General features: G+C 38.1%; 2 protein-coding genes across 6 annotated transcripts in view; both read left to right on the top strand.

Moving 5' to 3' along the window:
• The window catches only part of G2E3 (G2/M-phase specific E3 ubiquitin protein ligase), a 61,458-nt gene extending 57,634 nt beyond the window's left edge, over positions 1–3,824 (top strand). For all 4 annotated transcript variants that reach the window (XM_055133724.1, XM_055133725.1, XM_055133726.1 and 1 more), the window contains one exon: positions 834–3,824. In XM_055133724.1, coding sequence (XP_054989699.1) covers positions 834–1,090 — 257 coding nt within the window. In that variant the 3' untranslated portion in view covers positions 1,091–3,824. The remainder of the gene's footprint in view (positions 1–833) is intronic.
• A 2,768-nt stretch (positions 3,825–6,592) lies between these two features.
• Positions 6,593–19,461, top strand: part of SCFD1 (sec1 family domain containing 1) — a 102,275-nt gene continuing 89,406 nt past the window's right edge. Inside the window, exons 1-4 of one of the 2 annotated variants that reach the window (XM_004617786.3) lie at positions 6,593–6,686; positions 11,522–11,592; positions 14,489–14,577; positions 18,661–18,751. In XM_004617786.3, the coding sequence (XP_004617843.2) occupies positions 6,650–6,686; positions 11,522–11,592; positions 14,489–14,577; positions 18,661–18,751 (288 nt within the window). In that variant the 5' untranslated portion in view covers positions 6,593–6,649. Of the gene's footprint in view, positions 6,687–11,521; positions 11,593–14,488; positions 14,578–15,038; positions 15,109–18,660; positions 18,752–19,461 lie in introns of those variants that run through there. The other variant, XM_055133041.1, reaches the window with a different exon arrangement.

The raw sequence follows: 19,461 nt of genomic DNA, 5'->3' as shown, positions 1-19,461 counted from the left end.
TTACAAAGTTTGAATTGAAATTTAAAAAATCATGGCTTACTTTTATTGCAACATTTGCTTTATTGCAGTGGTCTGTCACCAGACCCATAGTATTTCTGATTTGTGCCCACATTTCATCTTTTTCATTCTTTTTGTTTGTTTTGGTGAAGCAAGAAATTTTTTATTGAAATTTATTTAGAAAGATATGAGGGGAGAGATAAGGTGAAATACATGTTTGAGAGAGAACACAGGGTTCTTTGGAGTGGAAATAAGCAAGCAAAGAAACATTAGAGATAAGCAAGAGAGATACTTATGGTAGATCATGAAGAACAAACCTCATCATTTTTATTGTTAAGTTGAATGAGTCATATTCAGTTATCCATAAATCATAGAGCTGTGATATTTAATAATTTATCCCTGAGATTACAGATATAAAAATTGTGAGATGAAAAAGATTTGTTTTATTTGATAATTTGTTTGTATCTAGATAGTTACTTTATTATACCATTGAATTATTTTTAGCATAATCTCTCCAAATAATGGAGCTTCAAAACTCATCAGAAATTTTAAGCCATATGATAATTTTCTGTTAGAGAAAGCATATAGTATATAAGTGCTTCTATGTGATTTTATTATAAGCCCTACTTTGAGATTCAAAGGAAACATTATTGAATGCACTCTTTTCCTATTAATACACTTGACTTAGTGATTTAGTTTACCCCCAAGATATTTTGGGAATATCTGGGAATGTGAAATTTCTGTCATAACATTCACAGTCTACCTGGGGAAGTATTTATGATAGTAACAATATAAAACCTGGATTTTAACTTTTTTCTTTTTGACCAACTTCTCAGATGGGAAATCTACAACAACAGTGGAAGACATTCTCGTTTTTGCAACTGGTTGCAATTCCATTCCACCTGCTGGCTTTAAACCCACTCCTTCTATTGAGTGCCTACATATGGATTTTCCTGTGGGAAAAAAGTGTAATAATTGTTTAGTTCTGCCAATTACTAATACATATAAAGAATTTCAAGAAAACATGGACTTTGCCATAAGAAACACTGTAAGACTGGAAAAAAAAGAAAATTCTCACTACATTGACCCTTAAACTATATGAACAAAGGAAAGCTTCCTTCAAAGCTGCTATTGATACTTTTTGTTTCAGAACTCTATCTTCAATTTTGAACAAATTTGTCAGTTTCTGGGCTTAATAAAATTTTATATGAACATACAGGAATGTTTGGCCACTTAAACTAAGAATTTTTTTGTCATGGTGTACTGATCAAAGTTGCTGAAACTTTCTACTTTCTTGATATACATGCTTCATAAATTCTTTATGACTGTACAGACTTAATTCAAGTATTGTAGAATGGCATGTGTGTATGTGTGTGTGTGTGTGTGTGTGTGTGTGTGTGTGAAGAAGTATTCTTGTATTGAATTTTGTTGTAAATTGGGGGTAAATGTAGCATTCACAGTTCCTAATTTTATGTACTCTTCAAATTATTTTATTTCAAGCATTAAATAGAAAAGCTACTTGAAAAATCCTATATATAAATCAAAGGGGAATATATTGGGGGTGTGTATTATATATCCTTTTCCAGGATAGCACTAAATTGCTTTTTAAAATTTTAGATTTATATTAAATAGGACCACATGGCAATAAGATTATGTCTAATGGGAGTATTATATAAAAAGCAGTATTGCACAAATATTCTATAATACATTGATATTCCAATAGACTTTAAACACTTCAGAGTTAGATATAGTGTTGTTGAAAATACATTTTAAACCTGAAACATTAATTTTAGGATTTGATAGTTCTGTTTTGTTATTCCATGTGTGTTATGCAATCACAGAATATCTGATCAATACTAATTTAGGTATCCAATTTCTGGATATACCATATGTAGTGTGTTTGACCACGTGACATGTATTATCAAGATGGTTTTATGGTAATTATTGACATTACTGTAATATATAGTTATAGCTATCTTTTGAAAGATATCACCTATGAGTAATACAGAAATGTTTTAAAAGTACAAATATAATGGAAAACCCAGTGTAATGTATCTTTCTATAAACTCTTATTTTTATCTCTTGGTGCTACTAAGAGCAAATACCTAAAAGTAGCAAAAATGTGCATGATAGCAGTTTGAAAATATATAGTCTCATAGTCTGAGCCCAATATATATACTTTTTCAGAAGAAGAAATTTGAAAACTATTCCTAATCAAGTAAAATTGTGATTCATACTAAAGTTAAATTATGTGATATGTCATGAAAGGCAAGTTATTTGGTTTTAATTGTATATTTCTTGGTACAAAGAGCAAATTCTAGCTATTATCATATTCTAAAAAAATATGTTACTTTTTTTTAATTGATTTTAATACTGTTAACCTTATAATACCAAAGGTAAACTAAAACAACCCTATACAATTTTATTTATTTAGTTTTCATTTTAACTTGAAGTTTTAAGAATATTAGAAAGACATTTATTTAATTCTGTTAAAAGGAAGTAAGGGAATTAATATCAGTGTTTGATACTTATTAATAAAATTCCTAATTGCCATATAGTAAATAAAGCTTTTGTTTCATTTGTTAATGAATTGACTGTTTTAATTGTTTGTTTTGGGGCCACACCTGGCTGTGCTCAGGACTTGCTTTGGCAGGCCTGGGACCATATGGGTTTACCAGGAATCCAACCCAGGCCAGCCATATGCCTTACTCATTATACTAGCTATGCAGCCCCACAATTTTAATTCTTAATCTGCTTAGTTATATTGGAAATTTTAGTCTTTTAATCAATACAAACCAAAAAAGCTAATTAAGGTGTTTTCTTTTTATTTGTAGTTTTATTTATCCTAAAGTGATAATTAATGGTGCTGCACGCATACTCGCGCGTGTGCGCGCATGCGCGCACACACACACAGACACACACACACACTTTGGGAGGCTAATGTGCTTGGATTGGATAAATTAAAAGCCGTTTTAAATGCTCATTTCACTTACATGTTAGTCAGGTCCATAGGAATAAGACGGTATAGATAATAATTTAGCATTTAAAGTAAAGCATAAATTACCATACCACAAAATGTTGTATGGCTTTAAGGATATTCCATTAGTGTGATTTTTTAGTTACAATTCATGCATATTAGATGAATGTGTAGGTTATTTGTTTTTCTGCAGTGTTATTACTATGTCTAATGGTTGGTGTTATGGTTTTCTTTTTGTTATAACCAGTACACAGTTCTTAATGACATTAAATTTCAAAGAAAATTATACTATAAACCTTTATAAATGTATGTATTTCTCAAATATTTTGTATATATGCCATGTAGCTTGTTTGCTGTTGCTTTCAATGTCAAGGAAAACTATAAATTTACATATAATACATCTCCTGTTAGTGTTTCTTTCGTTAGTTTTATATTCATTTATTTAAGTGAGACAAAATACTTTTATTAAAGAAATTTACTTAGAGAAGTGTGATGGGGAGAAGGAGAGAGATGTGTTCAAGAGAGAACACAGGAGAATTCAATGCTTTTAAGCCATTTAAATTCTTGTGGGAACTTGATTCTAAAGGCCTTTCATACAACTTTCTACTATTTTGTTGCTTTACTCTTTTAGCAGTTAAGATAAAGATTATTTTATCAATGGCTAGCTTTATTTTATATATTGTGCTTATGGATAAGCCATTATTTGTTTTGGTCAAGTAAAAAGATTTCATCAGATAATTGTTTTTGGCTTCTTTAAGCCAAACTTTTTAAAGCGTTTTTTCCTGTTATGTAAGCCATTGAATCTTTCGTACACATGTTTAATAAAGGAGAGTATGGCAGGTGAATTTTCTGACTTTGTCTTCAAGCATTAGTCTTTACTGGGAGGTGGCTGAGAGGTCTGGATTACATGCATTGCAAGGGAGGTCTGGTGTTGAAGCTAGCACTGCATGTTCCCCAAGAAACTCACTGGGATTTGCTTCCAAGCACCCTGGACGTGACCTTCCAAAATATCAAAACAAACTCAAAGAGGGAAAAAAAAGAAATGGTCAGAATAAGATTCTATTGATATAAACATGCATTTTTTAAAGATAGTAGCCTAATAATCTTTTATAATCACTGTCATCCCATTGCTCATCGATTTGCTCGTGCATTCACCAGTAACACCTCTATTGTGAGAGTTGTTACTGTTTTTGTCATATCGAATACACCACGGGTACATTGTTAGGCTCTGCCTTGCAGGTGGGATACTCTTAGTACTTGCCAGCCTCTTCGAGAGGGATGGAGGAATTGAACCCGGGTCGACTGCATGCAAGGCAAACACCCTGCTTGCTGTGCTATCGCTCCAGCCCAATCTTTTATAATAACAAACTAATTTCGGCTTCAACAAATACAATGATGTATAGTTTTATGTTGTGATTAATGCAATACAAAGCATTTAATGATGAATTACTTGGAATACTCCAAAGCAACCATTTTCTTAAGTTTTGATTATTACTACTAACACATCCAAATGCCTGTTACTACTAGTTGTAGTTGTATCAGTCTATTTCCTCCTTTAAAAAAAAAACTCCAGGTGTAATCATGGGGTCACATGATAAAAAAGTTTTTCTAGATAAATCTTTATGCCGCCAAATATAAAATGATTGTATGAAATAATTTAACTTGTTGCGTATTAACATGGGTAAGGGCCTAACTAAACTGGGGGCTTGAGAAGTGCTAGTTGAGCATTAGCCTTGCGTGCAGCAGATTAGTTTTGATCCCTGACCCATGTGGTGCTCCGTTCCCTGCCTGGAGAAACCCCAAGTGCAGGTCCAGCAGTGATTCCAGAGCACGCTTGGGTGTGGCCCAAAAAAAAACAAAGGGCAAAAACAAGCCAAAAATTGAATTGGTAGCTAATATTCAATAAACTATTTACATTCTGAAAGCATACTTTAATTCTGATTCTAGAAATACATAGGCAGTCCACCTGACAATGGCTTAATGTGACTTGAAAGGTGGAGCGTATTTTTCTATACACAGTGCTAACATTATGCACTCACTGGTCAGGCCGCTATGTATTTTATATGTAGTCTTTTACTCTGTAACCCAAGGTCTTAGGAAGGATTCTATAGTGAAGCTGAAATGGTTTGAGGACTTAACGTTATTTAAAGGTGGAAGTATTCTAGTAAACAAGAAAAATTTCTCAGGATATTGGAAGGTGGGACAGTTTCTATTTCATGAAGAGAAAAATTAGAACTTTCCTTTGGGCTGTGACATTAGAAACTGACATTTCTAATGGAAATGGAAATTTTCTTTTTGTCTAGTTAGGTAATTTGTGGGAGGGCCACTGATGCCCTCCCAAGTGATACTCAGGAGGTCCAGGGATTCCACCAGTGATTCTCTGCCAACTGGGCTGTAGGATCAGCTAGAGAGCCCTGCTATGCTCTGGGTAGTACCCAGGCCACCAACTGATGCTCAGGGACCTGTGGTACTGGGAATCGAACCTGTTCTATCTGCCGGTTCCTGTCAGGGCAATTGTTCACTCGTTTTATATTTCATTTTTAAAGATTTTTTTTAAGTTTTTTAAACTTCTTCAGGCAGTGTATAGGTTCGTTTTAGAATTGGTGCAGTTTTAAAATGAACATAATGCAATGATGGAGAACATCCTGAACTCCATCATAGGAAATGAGTCTCCAGTAAAACTGGGTTAAACCAAATTCCTAATATCTTGTACGGCATCAAATGTACATAAAATGAGCACGACTCACCACTAAGACCTTCCCCAAAGTACGTTTTGAAACTTTGAGTCTCAAAGGCATATCGAATACGCCACAGGTAGCTTGCCAGGCTCTCCCGTGCAGGGGAGATGATACTCTCCTTAGCTTGCCGGGTTCTCCGAGAGGGGCGGAGGAATCCAACCTGGGTCCCCAGCATGCAAGGTAAACGCCATACCTGCTGTGCTATCGCTCCAGCCCAAAAACATTCCAAAACAGTAACAAGTCTCACAATGGAGATATTACTGGTGCCTGCTGGAGCAAATCGATGACAGTGACAGAGCCTCAAAGGAAGGGCAAAGGAGAGCAGTTTGCATTCTCCTGCAACCATAGTGCACGAGGACTAAGCTAAATAGCTAGACCTACTTTACCCAACTGATGAGACTTGAGAAAACTACCAGATTAAAAAAAAACTCCAAAGCTGCCCATCTCTCTGAAAAGGAGAATTAAGGGGGAGTCTCTTCTGTTGGCTGGGAAGCAGCCTGGATGCGGCGTTTTAAACCCCTCCGTCTCTCTGTGAAGGAATTTCTTCTGCTTTAGTCTCACTATCCTTAAATCCATGAAATATTCCCACGGGCTCAATTTATAAACGGTCCAACAGTTCCATGGGATTTCAGCACTTGAGCCACGTCCCTTCCCTACGAGTTGAAAGCAACTTCTATTTGAAAGCTGTGCTTTTGACTGGCTGGGATAAAAATCCCTCTGGGTCTGCAATGACAACACTTCACAAGCCCTTTGGACATCAACCCCAGTTGGTCTTCAAGTTGAGCTGCCGCAGCAGACGGCTAGGGAGGCGCATCCAGAAAGGGGCGGGGCCCGCCGTCGGTCCCGCCCCTCCGGGCTTTGCTTCCGGGGCGTTCGGGGCGGCCACGTCATCCACGGGCTCTGGACGCCGCTCGGGCAGTGGCTGGTGGGAGCCAAGATGGCGTCGGCGGCCAGTATTCGAGAGCGACAAACAGGTACGCATTCCTTTCTCCTCGCTGTCTCGCAGCAGCTCTGAGAAGACGCTCGTTCCTCGGTTCGTCGGCCTCCTGGGATCGCGATGCGTGCAGCCCGGAGGCGGCCCCCCCAGGAGTTGAATCCTGGCCCCGGAGCATCGCGAGCCCCTCCCCTCTGAGCCTTCTTAGCTGCCCGTCGCTTGACAACTCGGCGTCTCTGTTGGTGCAGACGGGGTTGGGGGGAGGTTGGGCCTGCGGCTCGGGTCCTGCACTGAGCGCATTTCCTGCCGGGGCCCTTTCGATCCGTTCCGGCCGCTGGCATCCTTCCTCCCTCCCTCTCTCTCCCGTCGCCCCAGTCGTTTCTGTGCGCGGTTCGCGTCTCTCCCGGTGGTAACCGTGGGAGCTCCGTGCGGCCGCTTCCCCGCGCTCCCAGCTCTTCTCGTCACAGCAGCTTACATCCTGCCACTGCAATGCCTTCGCGGCCGTCTCTTGGTGGGGGCGAAAGGGGTGTCCCAGGAGAAGAGAAGCGCCGACTGCTAAAGCTTCCCCGTCCCCCGGCTGGGATGCGGTGAAAGACTAGCCGGATCCCCGACCCGCTTGGCCGTTTTAAATGACAAGCTCGTGCTTGTAAACTACGTGTTAGTTTCCTCTTTGACCGAGTGAGCGAACTTTGCTTCTAGTTCTCACGGAGATGAACGACGTGTCGCCCCCTTGAGCGCTTACACTTTCCACACCCTCGATCTTTCCCGTTCATGCCTCACGCGTAGCTTGTTGCCTTCTGCTGACACGACTCGACTTAACACCCCTTAGCGGCAAATCAGTGGTTGATGCCTCTGTTTCGGAAGGTTTTCCTCATAAGTGTGCTTCTTTGCATGTTGTTCTGAATGGGAGGAAGTACGTGAAGAGAACCTGCAGAAGAGATTTTGGCCGTGCTTAATATCTTCCTTTGGAATTCAAAGAAAAAGATGACGTCAAACTTGTAACAGGGCAAACTGACTTATGGTCTGCTTTCCCAGTAGATCATTTCATGACAGCTATCTGATGAAGATAGGCATAATTAACTTAAATATATGAAAGTCCAAATAAGATTTAGAATACCTGTTATTCACCTTATTTGTGTCTACTTACACAACTGTCTTTACAGCGTGTATCTGATCGTCTAAATGAAGCACAGTGGATTTGATGGTACTAGGAACACACATCGGCTTACTGGAAAATGAAATTTGCTTGGTAGTCATTTTACGTGCAGTCAGTGGAAAGTTATTAGAATATAGCATAATTTCTGTCTGACTAGAAAGCTTTTACCTTATTAATCATTTACCAAATTATTGAAAAGTTCAGCCCTTCAAGGGATAGAGAGTGAGTATAGGGGTTAAGGCTCTTGCCTTGCTCCTTAGCAGTGCCGTCCCCAGCACTGCATATGGTCCCCCGAGCACAGCCAGGAACCCTGTACTATCTCTCTAGCCACAGGCACTCTTTAACTAATTTTTCAAAATGTTTAACTATCCATTTTGCAGATAAGGAAACTGACATAGAGAAAGGTTAACTCAACATTCCTTTTTATTTTGCTTTGCCTACTTTGAAGTAATGTTTATTCAGTTCTTAAAAATCATGACCCATGTCATCTTTGTGAAACTTCTCTGGATCACTTGTCTCCATTCTTTTAAATAGCAGAATCTACATTCCCATTGTCCATCCTGTTTGTCTTTCCATTGCAGGTTCTTGTTCAGCTCTTCCACTTCTCAACATGGGAGAGTCAACTGTTTTTTCTTTTGTTATACTCTCATCTTCTTGGTTTTAGATATTAGCCATGTTCTGTTGATCTGCAAATTTCTCTCTCTAACCTGTCCTCTGAACTCAGTCTACCCCATGTCAATTAGTGGCAGCTCAGTCCTTAAGAGTTACTCAAGCTGAACTTTTCATATTTTTTTCTTCCTAGTATTTCCTACATTATGTCTGTCAGTAATTCTTAGCTCTTCTACTCTGAAAGTATATCCAGGATCTGACCATTGTCATTGCTAGTACCCAGGTTCATCTAGTATGTATTTCTTAATAACCATCGACTTGGTCTGCTTGCCTTGATATCCCTGCTGCCCTTCATTTTTCTTCACGTGTCATCCAAAGTGATAGTATATATTTGTTCAAAAATTTCTAGTAGCTCTCCATTTCATTCCTGGGAAAATCCAAAGTATCCTAATTCAAGGGATCTGCAAGGCTGTCTGAGCTGCTCCTCACCTAGCTTTCTGACCTCATTCTCTATTTTTCTCCCCTGCCTTGAACACATCAGAATGCTCGTTTCCTTATTGTGAAATACCGTTTCAGAGATATCTTCGTGGATCTCTCCTGCCTTCCTTTAATTCCTTACGCAAATCCTCTCAGACCTTTCCTAATGAATTCATTTAAAAGTACACCTTAACTCTTTCTGATCCTTGTTTTATATATTATATCATGCATTTTATTCTGTACTCTTTCTCCAAAGAGAATGAACACTACTTGACAATAGGCACTTTTTATTCTGTCACTGACACTGCCAAGAGCAGAGTCTGGCAGATGGTATACAAACTAACAAAATTTTTCTGGAATGAATAGAGTTGACAGCATTTATTAAGTGAATGAGTAAAGAGATAATTCCAGGCAAGGATGAAACTAAATAATATCAAGTACTATGAAAAGCATATGTAAAAGTCATTAAAAAAGCTAGTTTTTCTTATCTGCTTAAAGCTATAATTTAGGGGCTGGAGCAGTAGTACTGCTGGTAGGGTGTTTGACTTGTGTACAGCCAGCCTGGGTTCGATCCTCAGCATCCCATGTCGTCCCTCAAGTATCACCAGGAGTAACTTCTGAGCATTGCCAGATGTAGCACAATCCCCTGCCCCCCCAAAAAAAAATAAAAGAGCTATGATTTTTAGGGAGATTAGAAAGATAACTCAGTGGGTTTTATATACAGGACGCCCTGGCAGCACATGGTCCCTCCCAGTGTCACTGGGAATAACCCTTAACCATTCACTGAGTATGGACCAGAAAAACAAAATGAAACCAGAGAATAATTAAAGTCTTCGGAGAACTATTCTGGCAAAGATAAAATTATATTCATTGAACACAGAGCCTGTACTATATCATAATTCTTGTTAATGAGTTATTGAAAAATATCTTGGAGGTGGTAAAAGCTCAGAGATAGTGGAGTTCCCTTAGAATCCTGGATGGAGTTGAGCAAGCAAATGTTGAAATATCAGTTGGTGCTGATATTTTTCAATTGATTAAAGCCTGGGGACCAAAGTGGTGTTATCTGTATTGGCTGGAGATGAAGAGTTCTGCAAAATTTGAGTGGGAGATTTAATTACAGAGCTTCCTTTTTTTCAGCTAACTTATTTCAGTATATGTATCAAAGTAATGCTTATACCTATTTATGTTTTATATACTATGTCTGAAGTAGTGTGAATTATCTGCTTCATTTATTTTATGGTACTGTATCTGATATCAGATATCTGATAATATGATGTAAATTGATATTCAAATGACATTATAATAATGCTCAGGAGTTTGGCTTGGAGTTTACCGTTTATATTACCTGCTAAGAGCCAAATGTTCTTTTTTTTATTCTTATTAGTGAATCACCTTGAGGTACAGTTACAGACTTATGAACTTCCATGTTTGTATTTCATTTACATCCTTCTACCAGTGCCCATTCTCCTCCACCAATGTTCCCAGTATCCCTCCCACCACCCTAAGAGCCGAATGATAGATTTTAGGGTTCCCAGTTGTTTAAAATCCACCTTGAATTTTAATATAGTCCCTTGAATAATTGTTTTTCTGAACTTCACATATACTGAGATTTTTATTTTCTTAAAAAATACTTCTGTGCAATAAGGTATAACCAGTTGTACAACAAAAGCCACAATATTGGATTAGAGATGTGGTTCCTTGGTAGAACACTAGTCTTGCATGTGTGAAGCCCTGGTTTCAGTTCCCAGCACTTCATGGTCCCCACTAAGATGGACCCTACTACTCCAAGTCTAATAGTTGCTAGGCAGTTCCAGATGTGGTCCCAAAACAACCCCCACTATCGAGTATAACTGTGGCTTTCAGAATTGTTTTCTTAGCAAACGTTATGTGTTATCCAATATATCTGTAGGAAAGTATTTTTCCATGAATCATTAATATTAATAACCTTTTCAGTGAATATGATCAGGCTAATGTTCATAAAGTTGCTCTAAAATCGCTAAGAACACCTGCCATATGAAGGTTTTGAGTATGAAACAAACAGGTAATAGATTGTTTTTGGAAAGATTGATGTTAATCTTTGCTTACATTCAGACAATAGGCAATGGCACCAGCTATCTCTTGAGGCCTATTAATGACTGATGAAACTTTTTTTTGAATTTATATGAAATAAAACATATGGTCATCAGGAATATGAAAGTTCTTCCAGAACATTTCACAGTTTTAAGTGACAGATGTTTGGTGGGGGTGTTGTTTTTGCTTTTGAGGTCAACCCAATGTTGTTCGGGAGATTAATCCTGGCTCTGCACTCAGGAATTACTCTATGCAGGGCTCAGGGGATCTTATGGGATACTAGGGATTGAACCCAGGTCAGCTGTGTGCAAGGCTGTATCCCTACCTGCTGTATTCACTTGGTCCCATCTATTGTATTTGTAAAAAATTTCCAAACATGTACCAATAATCTATTGATAGAATGGTCATACAAAGTCTGACAGCTTTTCTATGTATCTGATCATTTGATTAACCAGTTTACTAGATTGATTTGTATATCTTGTTTTTTTGTTAGTATGTAATAAGTGTGTGTATGTAGATGAAATTGAAAAGTAAGTAATATTGAGTGACTCTTGATTTTTCAGTGGCTTTGAAGCGTATGCTGAATTTCAATGTGCCTCATGTTAAAAACAGCACTGGAGAACCAGTATGGAAGGTAAGCAGGTTTAATTTAATAGAAATAGTTTTCTTTTTCTATGTCCTTATTGATGGTGTTTGAAAGGAATTTCCTGTTAATATTGAGCATTAGTATATTTTGGTTTTTAATATATGAATATTTTATTTTTATTTCATATCTAAGTGTGAATCTTTTTTGTTTGGGGAGGAGCCACACCTGATGGTGCTCAAGGCTTTTTCCTAATTCTGTACTTAGAGAGAACTCCTGCCTCTGTGCTCAGAGATCACTCTTGGCAGTGTTGGGGGGACCATATTAAGTACCAGATTGAACCAGGGTCAGCTGTGTGCAAGGCAAGTGCCTTAACCCTTATCCTATCTCTCTGACCCCTTAAAGTGAATCTTTTTATAAACATTTATGGAGTGAGAGAGGCAATTATTCATTTAGGGAATCCAGCTGACCTCTTGGGTTGAGCATGATTGATAGATCTTTAATGTTTTGCTCCTTAGTTCTTTGTTATTGTTTTGTGTTTAGGCCACACATGGTGGTGCTCAAGGCTTACTCCTAGCTCTGACCTTAGTGATCACTCCTTGTGGTTCTTGGTGGACAAGACAGGGATGCCAGAGATCAAACCTGGGGTGCCTGCATGCAAGACAAGCGCCCCACCTGCTATGCTTTCTCTCTGGCCCCTTATTCCTTAATTTTTGAAAGTCCAGAGATTTCATCATACAAGTTTACTCAGTTAAAATCTGGAGAACTACTCTGCCATCGGTTCTTTTTCCCTTTTTTTTTTTTTAGACCAGACACAGTGGTGCTTAAAGTCAACTTTAGGCTTCTTGACTGAGTTTCTCCTAGTGGTGCTTTAGGGACTGTGCAATGCTGGGTTTGAAACTGGGCTGAATTCTGCATGCCAGGCATGTACTCTATCCCTCTGACTCATCTCCCTGGTCTCAGAATCAGACCGTTTTAAGCAACCCATCACCAAAATGCTAATTTACTATTTTGAAATTCTTTAAAAACTCAGTAAAGCTGATCATTGCATCAGTGATCTATAATCTTCATAAGGCAATCTATGACAGATATTTCTCCTTTGAGAAATGTTTGACAGTCTTTAATTCCCATTTTGCACTTCTGCATTTCAAACTTCATTTTTTTTTCAGAAAGATTATATAAAACAGTTAATTAGGGTAAAGTTTAGGATTACTTTATACTTCTTCCTTGCTAAGAGCTAAGAACAGGTCAACTTGATTAGAAATATTTTGAAAATGCTTGTGAGTCTTTAGATTAATTGTAAAGTGGGTTGAATTCATGCATTAAACTTCAGGATGGCCTCTTGTGTTCCCTTAACATCCCATTTATTTGTGGGTATCTTTCTCATTGCCCCTTATATAAATTTACTTATTTTTTCTAAAGACTTTACATTGAGCTTTTGAATAAAATAATTAAAAAATTTCTTGGTGACACATCCGTGTTAAATGTTTTTTCCCTTCCCATCATTTCTGTGTGACAAGATTAGCAGTACAGATACTTTGAGGTTTTTGAAGGATTCAGCATTCAGGTTCTTCTAACTAGAGCAGATAGATGTTTACTGTCACTTAAGGATATCTTTGCTAGTTTGGGGGCCACACCTGGCAGTGCTCAGAGGCTAATCCCGGTGGTACTTGGGGACCACAATATGTGGTGCAGGAATGGGTTGTCTGCACAAGCGCTTGATCCCAGTACTATCTCTGTGATCCCAAGTGTCAGTTTTATCTTTATGGGGAGAGGGTTGTTTATTTGTTTTAGGGCTGCAGCTAGTGTTGCTTATGGCTTACTCCCGACTCTGAACTCAGTGATCACTCATGGAAGAGTTCAGGGGACCTTATGAGATGCTGGGATTAAACCCAGATTAGGCAGTTTTCCTGCCTGCTGTACTCTCTCCCCAGCCTTAGTTTTAATACTTTTAGTATGTGAGGAAATGCATCTGACTGCATATGGTTAACGTGTGCTCTTTAAGGACTTGATATTTTATTTATTTTATTTTATTTTTTGCTTTTTGGGTCAGACCCAGTGATGCACAGGGGTCACTCCTGGCTCTGCACTCAGGAACCACCCCTGGCGGTGCTCAGGGGACCATATGGGACTTGATATTTTAATTGGCTATAGTACTAAACAACTTAAGTCACTGTTTCAATAGTCATGAAACTTGTATTAAAATTTGTTTTGACAGTGGGAAATTCTTACCTTTTAGGAGGGATGTATGTTAACTGAGCAGAGAGAATTGTATGTAAATTTTTATATATTCTGTTTTTAATCATAGCTTAAGATAAAAATTTTATATTATCTTTTTATTCTAGGTTTTTTGTTTATTTGTTTGGGGGGAGTGACTATACCTGGTTATGTTCAGAGCACACAGCTGGCTTCGTGCTCAGGGATCATTCCTTGTAGTATTCAGGGTACTATATGTGGTACAGGGATCAAATCTGGGTGGCTACCTGCAAGATAAATGCTTTATTCAGTCTCTTTGGCCCTCTGTTTATTTACCTAGAAAATATATTTTGTGGGCTGAAGACATAAGTAATACAGCAATTTAGGGCATTTGCCTTGCATGCAACTCACTCAGATTTAATCTCAGTCCACATAGGATTCTTCAAGCATTTACAGGAATAAGCCCTGAAAACTGCCAGCTGTGCTTCCAAAGAAAAATTTTTTTTATATAGTCTATTTTGTAAAGAAGGTATTTATATGACTACTAATTTAGCTTAAATAATATACTTTCAAGACTGGATTACTACATGAGTGGATATTTTGGTAATTGATAATGGAAAATATTAAATTAAGGTAAGGATAAGGATTTTTGTATACGTGACATAATAAGATATACTTCAAAATTATCCATATGGACTTTTGTGAACTATTTATTGGTAATTATGTTTACATTTATTTTTTTATTTCATAGGTACTTATTTATGATAGATTTGGCCAAGATATCATCTCTCCTTTGCTGTCTGTGAAGGAACTGAGAGATATGGGAATTACTCTGCATCTGTGAGTTTTATTATTATTTCTAATAATGACATTTGTTTCCAAATACAGTTTTTAATTATTGAGCAAACATTGATTTATAAGAATGTAATATTTGTTTTAGGGGCACCATGTTACCACACCATGTCCATCAGCAGAGTGCCCTTTGAGCCCTTTCAGCACCCCCCACCTTCCCTGTTAACCTCAATTTCCTGGGTTGAACATTGCTCACTTCTCCTCTCCTTTTTTCTTTCTTTTATTTTTCAAAATAGGGATCAGACCTAGTGATGCTTGACCAGCACTATGGACCAGACAGATCAGTGCTTGGTCCTCACATTGGTACATGAGGCCTGTGGTCCTGGGGCCACCAGCACTATCTCCCATGGGCTATATGGTGTTGGGGATCATACTCAGAGCTTTGCACATCCTAGGCATGTGCTCTGTCACTATGAACCTTATTCCCAGACCCCATTCTTTTTTTATAGGGATAGTCCTCAGTCGTGCTTGAGGAATCCAGAGCCACTCTTGGCATACTCAGGTCCAACACTGCTGGAGGTGAGGGGTCACTATGGCCTTACCTGACAGTGTCTTCTGGGGGGGGGGGAGCAAGGAGGAGATATATATATATTTATATATATATATCACGTGTAAAATCATCAAAGGTATTTGTCTTTCTCCATTGGAGTTCTTTTTCTTAGCATAAGCCATTATTCATTCATCTTTCATAGCATAACCCATGACTCATTCTTTTATCTTTCAGCTGAATAAGGTTTAGTGTCTATCAGTACCCATGGTTGTCAACTGCTGGTCTGTGGACTGGTGCCTATTTGCATGTAAAATATTTTGAAAACTTTTGCTGTATAATACACACACACACAGGGGCCGGAGAGATAGCACAGTGGGTAGGGCGTTTGCCTTGCATGCGGCCGACCCAGGTTCGATTCCCAGCATCCCATATGGTCCCCTGGGCACTGCCAGGGGTAATTCCTGAGTGCAGAGCCAGGAGTGGCTGGCCCCTGTGCATTGCCAGGTGTGACCCAAAAAAGCCAAAAAAAAAATAAAGAAGAATACACACACACACACACACACACACACAAAGTTTGAAAATCACTGCTGTGTAATATAATACAGACCCACCCCACCATCGCCCCTTCTTTATCTACTCATCTGTCCTTAGGCATTTGTTTCCTGATTGTGGCTTTTGTAAATGATGCTGTAGTGAAATAGGTGTTCATATCCTTTTAACTTGGTTTTTGTGTTTTTGGATAGCTGTCTAAGAATTCTTTCCATTTTAAATTTTTGTGGAAATTTCCACACTTTTCCATTTAGACAACTATTTTACATACCCACCAGCATTTGTTTTCTGGTTTTTAGATATAGGCCATTCTCACTGTAGTGAAGTGATTATCTTGTAGTCATTTTGATTTACATTCTTCTCGTAATGAGTAATGATGTAAGGATTTCCTTATATACCTACTGACCATCTGTACGGTTTCTTTGGTTAAGTATATTTTAGCTCTTCTCCCTAATTTTTGGTAGGGTTGTTTTGGTAAAATTTTGTGTTCAAATATCTTGATTATTAGCCCTTTTGCAGATGCATGGTTTCAAGTGTTTCCTCCTGTTCAGTAGAAAGGCTTTATGTTCTAGTGTTAGTTTTTCACAATGGAGAAACTTTTTAGTTTGATGTAATTTTATTCCATAAGTCTGAGTGTATGCTTTTAGTTCAGTGTCACTTTACAGCCTTATATTACAGTTTAAAGTCTGGGGCATGATGCCACCATTCTTTTTTCCTCTCAGAATTGCTTTAGCTATTTGAAGGGAGTTTGTAGTTCCATACAAATTTTAGTAATGTGTGTTATATGTCCTTAGAGAATACAATTGGAATTTCAATGGGGATGACATTGAAATTGTATTCAGGTAGTATGGTCATTTTGTCAGTGTTAATTTTTCATAGCATTTTCCCTTTTATTTCTTTTAATAGTGACATAGTTTTTACTTCTTTTGTTATGTTCTTAATTTCTTCTCTAATAGCTCATTGTTTTATTGCATTATAGAAATGCAATAGAAAAAAATGCAACAGATTTTTGTGTACCAGTTTTTTTAGCTTGCCACTTGACTATATTTATATTGGTTTGTTTTTTCTAAAAGTTTTAAAGTGGATTCTTTAGAGTATTATATGTATATTAATCTGTCTTTCATAAGTAGTGATAGTTTGGATGCTTTTAATTAATTAATTAATTAATTTTATCTAATTGCTGAGACTTGGAGCAAACCTGCTTGGATCGGGACTGGGCCTCCTCCACCCAGACCCCCCATTTCCCAGTAGCTTGGCAGCCACACCCACAAACTACCCCCAGCGCTGTGTAATCTCACCAGTGGCCAAGATCCAGAGAACTGTAAAACAACACTCCCGACCTCATATAGCCCAGTTCTCCCTCTCAGAGAACCTGGCAAGGTACTGAGAGCATCCTGCCTGCACAGCAGAGCCTGGCAAGCTCTCTGTGGCATACTCAATATGCCTAATACAGTAACAATGAAGAGTGTCATTCCCCTTACCCTGAAAGAGCCTCCAATGCAGCACCACTAGGAAGAACTAGTAAAGAGAGGCTGCTAAAATCCCAGGACTAGGACAAAGGAGACATTACTGGCACCCGCTCGAGCAAATCGATGATCAAAGGGATGACAGTGATACAGTGAATTGCTGAGACTAGCTAACTGCAAGGTAGCTATTGGTGCTTGAGGAGCCAGCAAAAGAGCACAGCAGCCATTACATTGTAATTTTCTTGGTGTCAGTAGCAACAACCAAATAGATGGAAAGAAGTTATTATATGAGGAATTACTGGCAGTATGAATCTCTTTCACTCTTTTTATAGAGATCATTAAAACATATATAAACAGTATCTAAAAGGATGGTTAGAACTATTGTTGAAATAGAATGGTAGTCATAATTCTTTTTTTGTTTATTGGTTTTGGTTTTGGTTTTTGTGCACAACTGATGGTGCTCGGGGTTTACTCCTGGTTCTGTGCTCAGATATCACTCCAGAGAGGCTTGAGGACCATATATGGTGCAGGGAATCAAACCTAGGTCTGACATGTGCAAGGCAGATGCCCTACCCACTGTACTTTCTTTGGCCTCATATTTCTTGATATAAACATAGTAAACTCTTAAAATGAATATAGTGAAGAGATTTTGTGATTTTCATATTTGAGATGTTTGGTTAAAAATATACCCTGAATGCTGTATAAAAGAAATGTACCAAGTGAAACTATATATGAAATTCTTTGATAATCTTGTGCATTCTCTTAATAATATATGTTTGTTTTGTTTGAGGCCCACTCCTGGTGATGCTTAGGGCTTACTCTTCACTCTGAACTCAGGAACCACTCCTGGTAGTGCTCAGAGGACCATATGGAATGCTAGGGATTAAATCTGAGTCAGTCATGTGCAAAGTAGGTACCCTAACCTGCTGTATTAACTCTTCAGCCCCTTGATATATATTTTAAAAGTAAAAGTTATGGGGCAGGAGCCATAGTACAGTGGGTAGGGAATTTGTCTTGCATATGGCTAACTCAGATTTGATTCTTAGCACCTCATGTTCCCTTGAGCCCCACCAGGAGTGATTCCTGAGCTCAGGGCCAGTCACTTCCAGTGACTCAGAAACAAAGTTTTAAGGAAGCATTTATATACCTGTTACCTAAAAATATATATATTTGGTTTTATGATTAAATTTTGCACCTCTTTCTCTAGAGTAGTTTGTCTTAGCTATACTTTCCTCCCATAACTTCATTCTATTTCTATGAAAAATAGCAATAAAATTTATTTCAAATGTTCTGTTGTTCCTATCTAAGGAAAATATGGGTAAAAGAGATAACAGACCATAAGAGGAATTAGAAATTATGGTATTGGAATAGAATAAATATAGACTGTGATTAATATTTTACTAATCAGTTATGTTAACACTGCTCTAAGGAAGCTGGGTTAACTAACTGATTAATTGCAGCTAAAGCATGATTAAGGGGTTTGCACTCGTGACCTTACCATGTAAAAAACACTTTCATTTAGATATGTGACTAAGAAAAAGTGAGTTTTGTGTTGTTTGTCTCTAGGCTTTTGCACTCTGATCGAGATCCTATTCCAGATGTTCCTGCAGTGTACTTTGTAATGCCAACTGAAGAAAATATTGATAGAATGTGCCAGGTAAAATGAGTCCTTATTTTTCCATATGAACATGGAAACATTTTTCTAGAGAAAAGTTGTTTGAAGTAAAAAGTCAGAATATTGAGTTTCCCATTTTTATTGAGACCATTTTTGAATTTTTTTTTTTTTTTTAATTTTCTGGGTCATACCCAGAGCCAGGGCTTACTCCTGGCTCATGCACTCAGGAATTACTCCTCGCAGTGCTCAGGGGACCATATGGGATGCTGGGAATCAAACCCAGGTCGGCCGCATGCAAAACAAATGATCTACCAGCTGTGCTATCGCTCCAGCCCTGCCATTTTTGAATTCTTAATAGCCTGAAGGATTTAATTTGTTTTTTAGCTGCAGAAACATTATATACATTAAAATTATCCTGAGTCTGACTTTTAAAAAAATTGAATCACCATGAGATACAGAGTTACAAGTTTGTTGATGGTTGTGTTTCAGTAATAGAATGTTTTAACACCCATCCCTTCACCAGTGTTTCCCTCCCCCCCACTCCCACCCCTTCCTCTGTGACAGGCATTTTCCTTCTCTTTCTCTCACTCTTCCCAGCCCCCACTTTGGTCATTATGGTTTACAATACAGATACTGAAAGGTTTATCAGGTCTGTCCCTTTACCTATTTTGAGCACTCAGTTATTGTCCAGAGTGATCTTTTCTAACTATTATTGTCATACTGGTCCCATCTCTATTTTAACTGCACTTTGC

The sequence above is a fragment of the Sorex araneus genome, chromosome 3 (assembly GCF_027595985.1).
Source record: "Sorex araneus isolate mSorAra2 chromosome 3, mSorAra2.pri, whole genome shotgun sequence".
NCBI classification, from domain to species: domain Eukaryota; kingdom Metazoa; phylum Chordata; class Mammalia; order Eulipotyphla; family Soricidae; genus Sorex; species Sorex araneus.
This window is presented reverse-complemented; position numbering and strand designations above follow the sequence as displayed.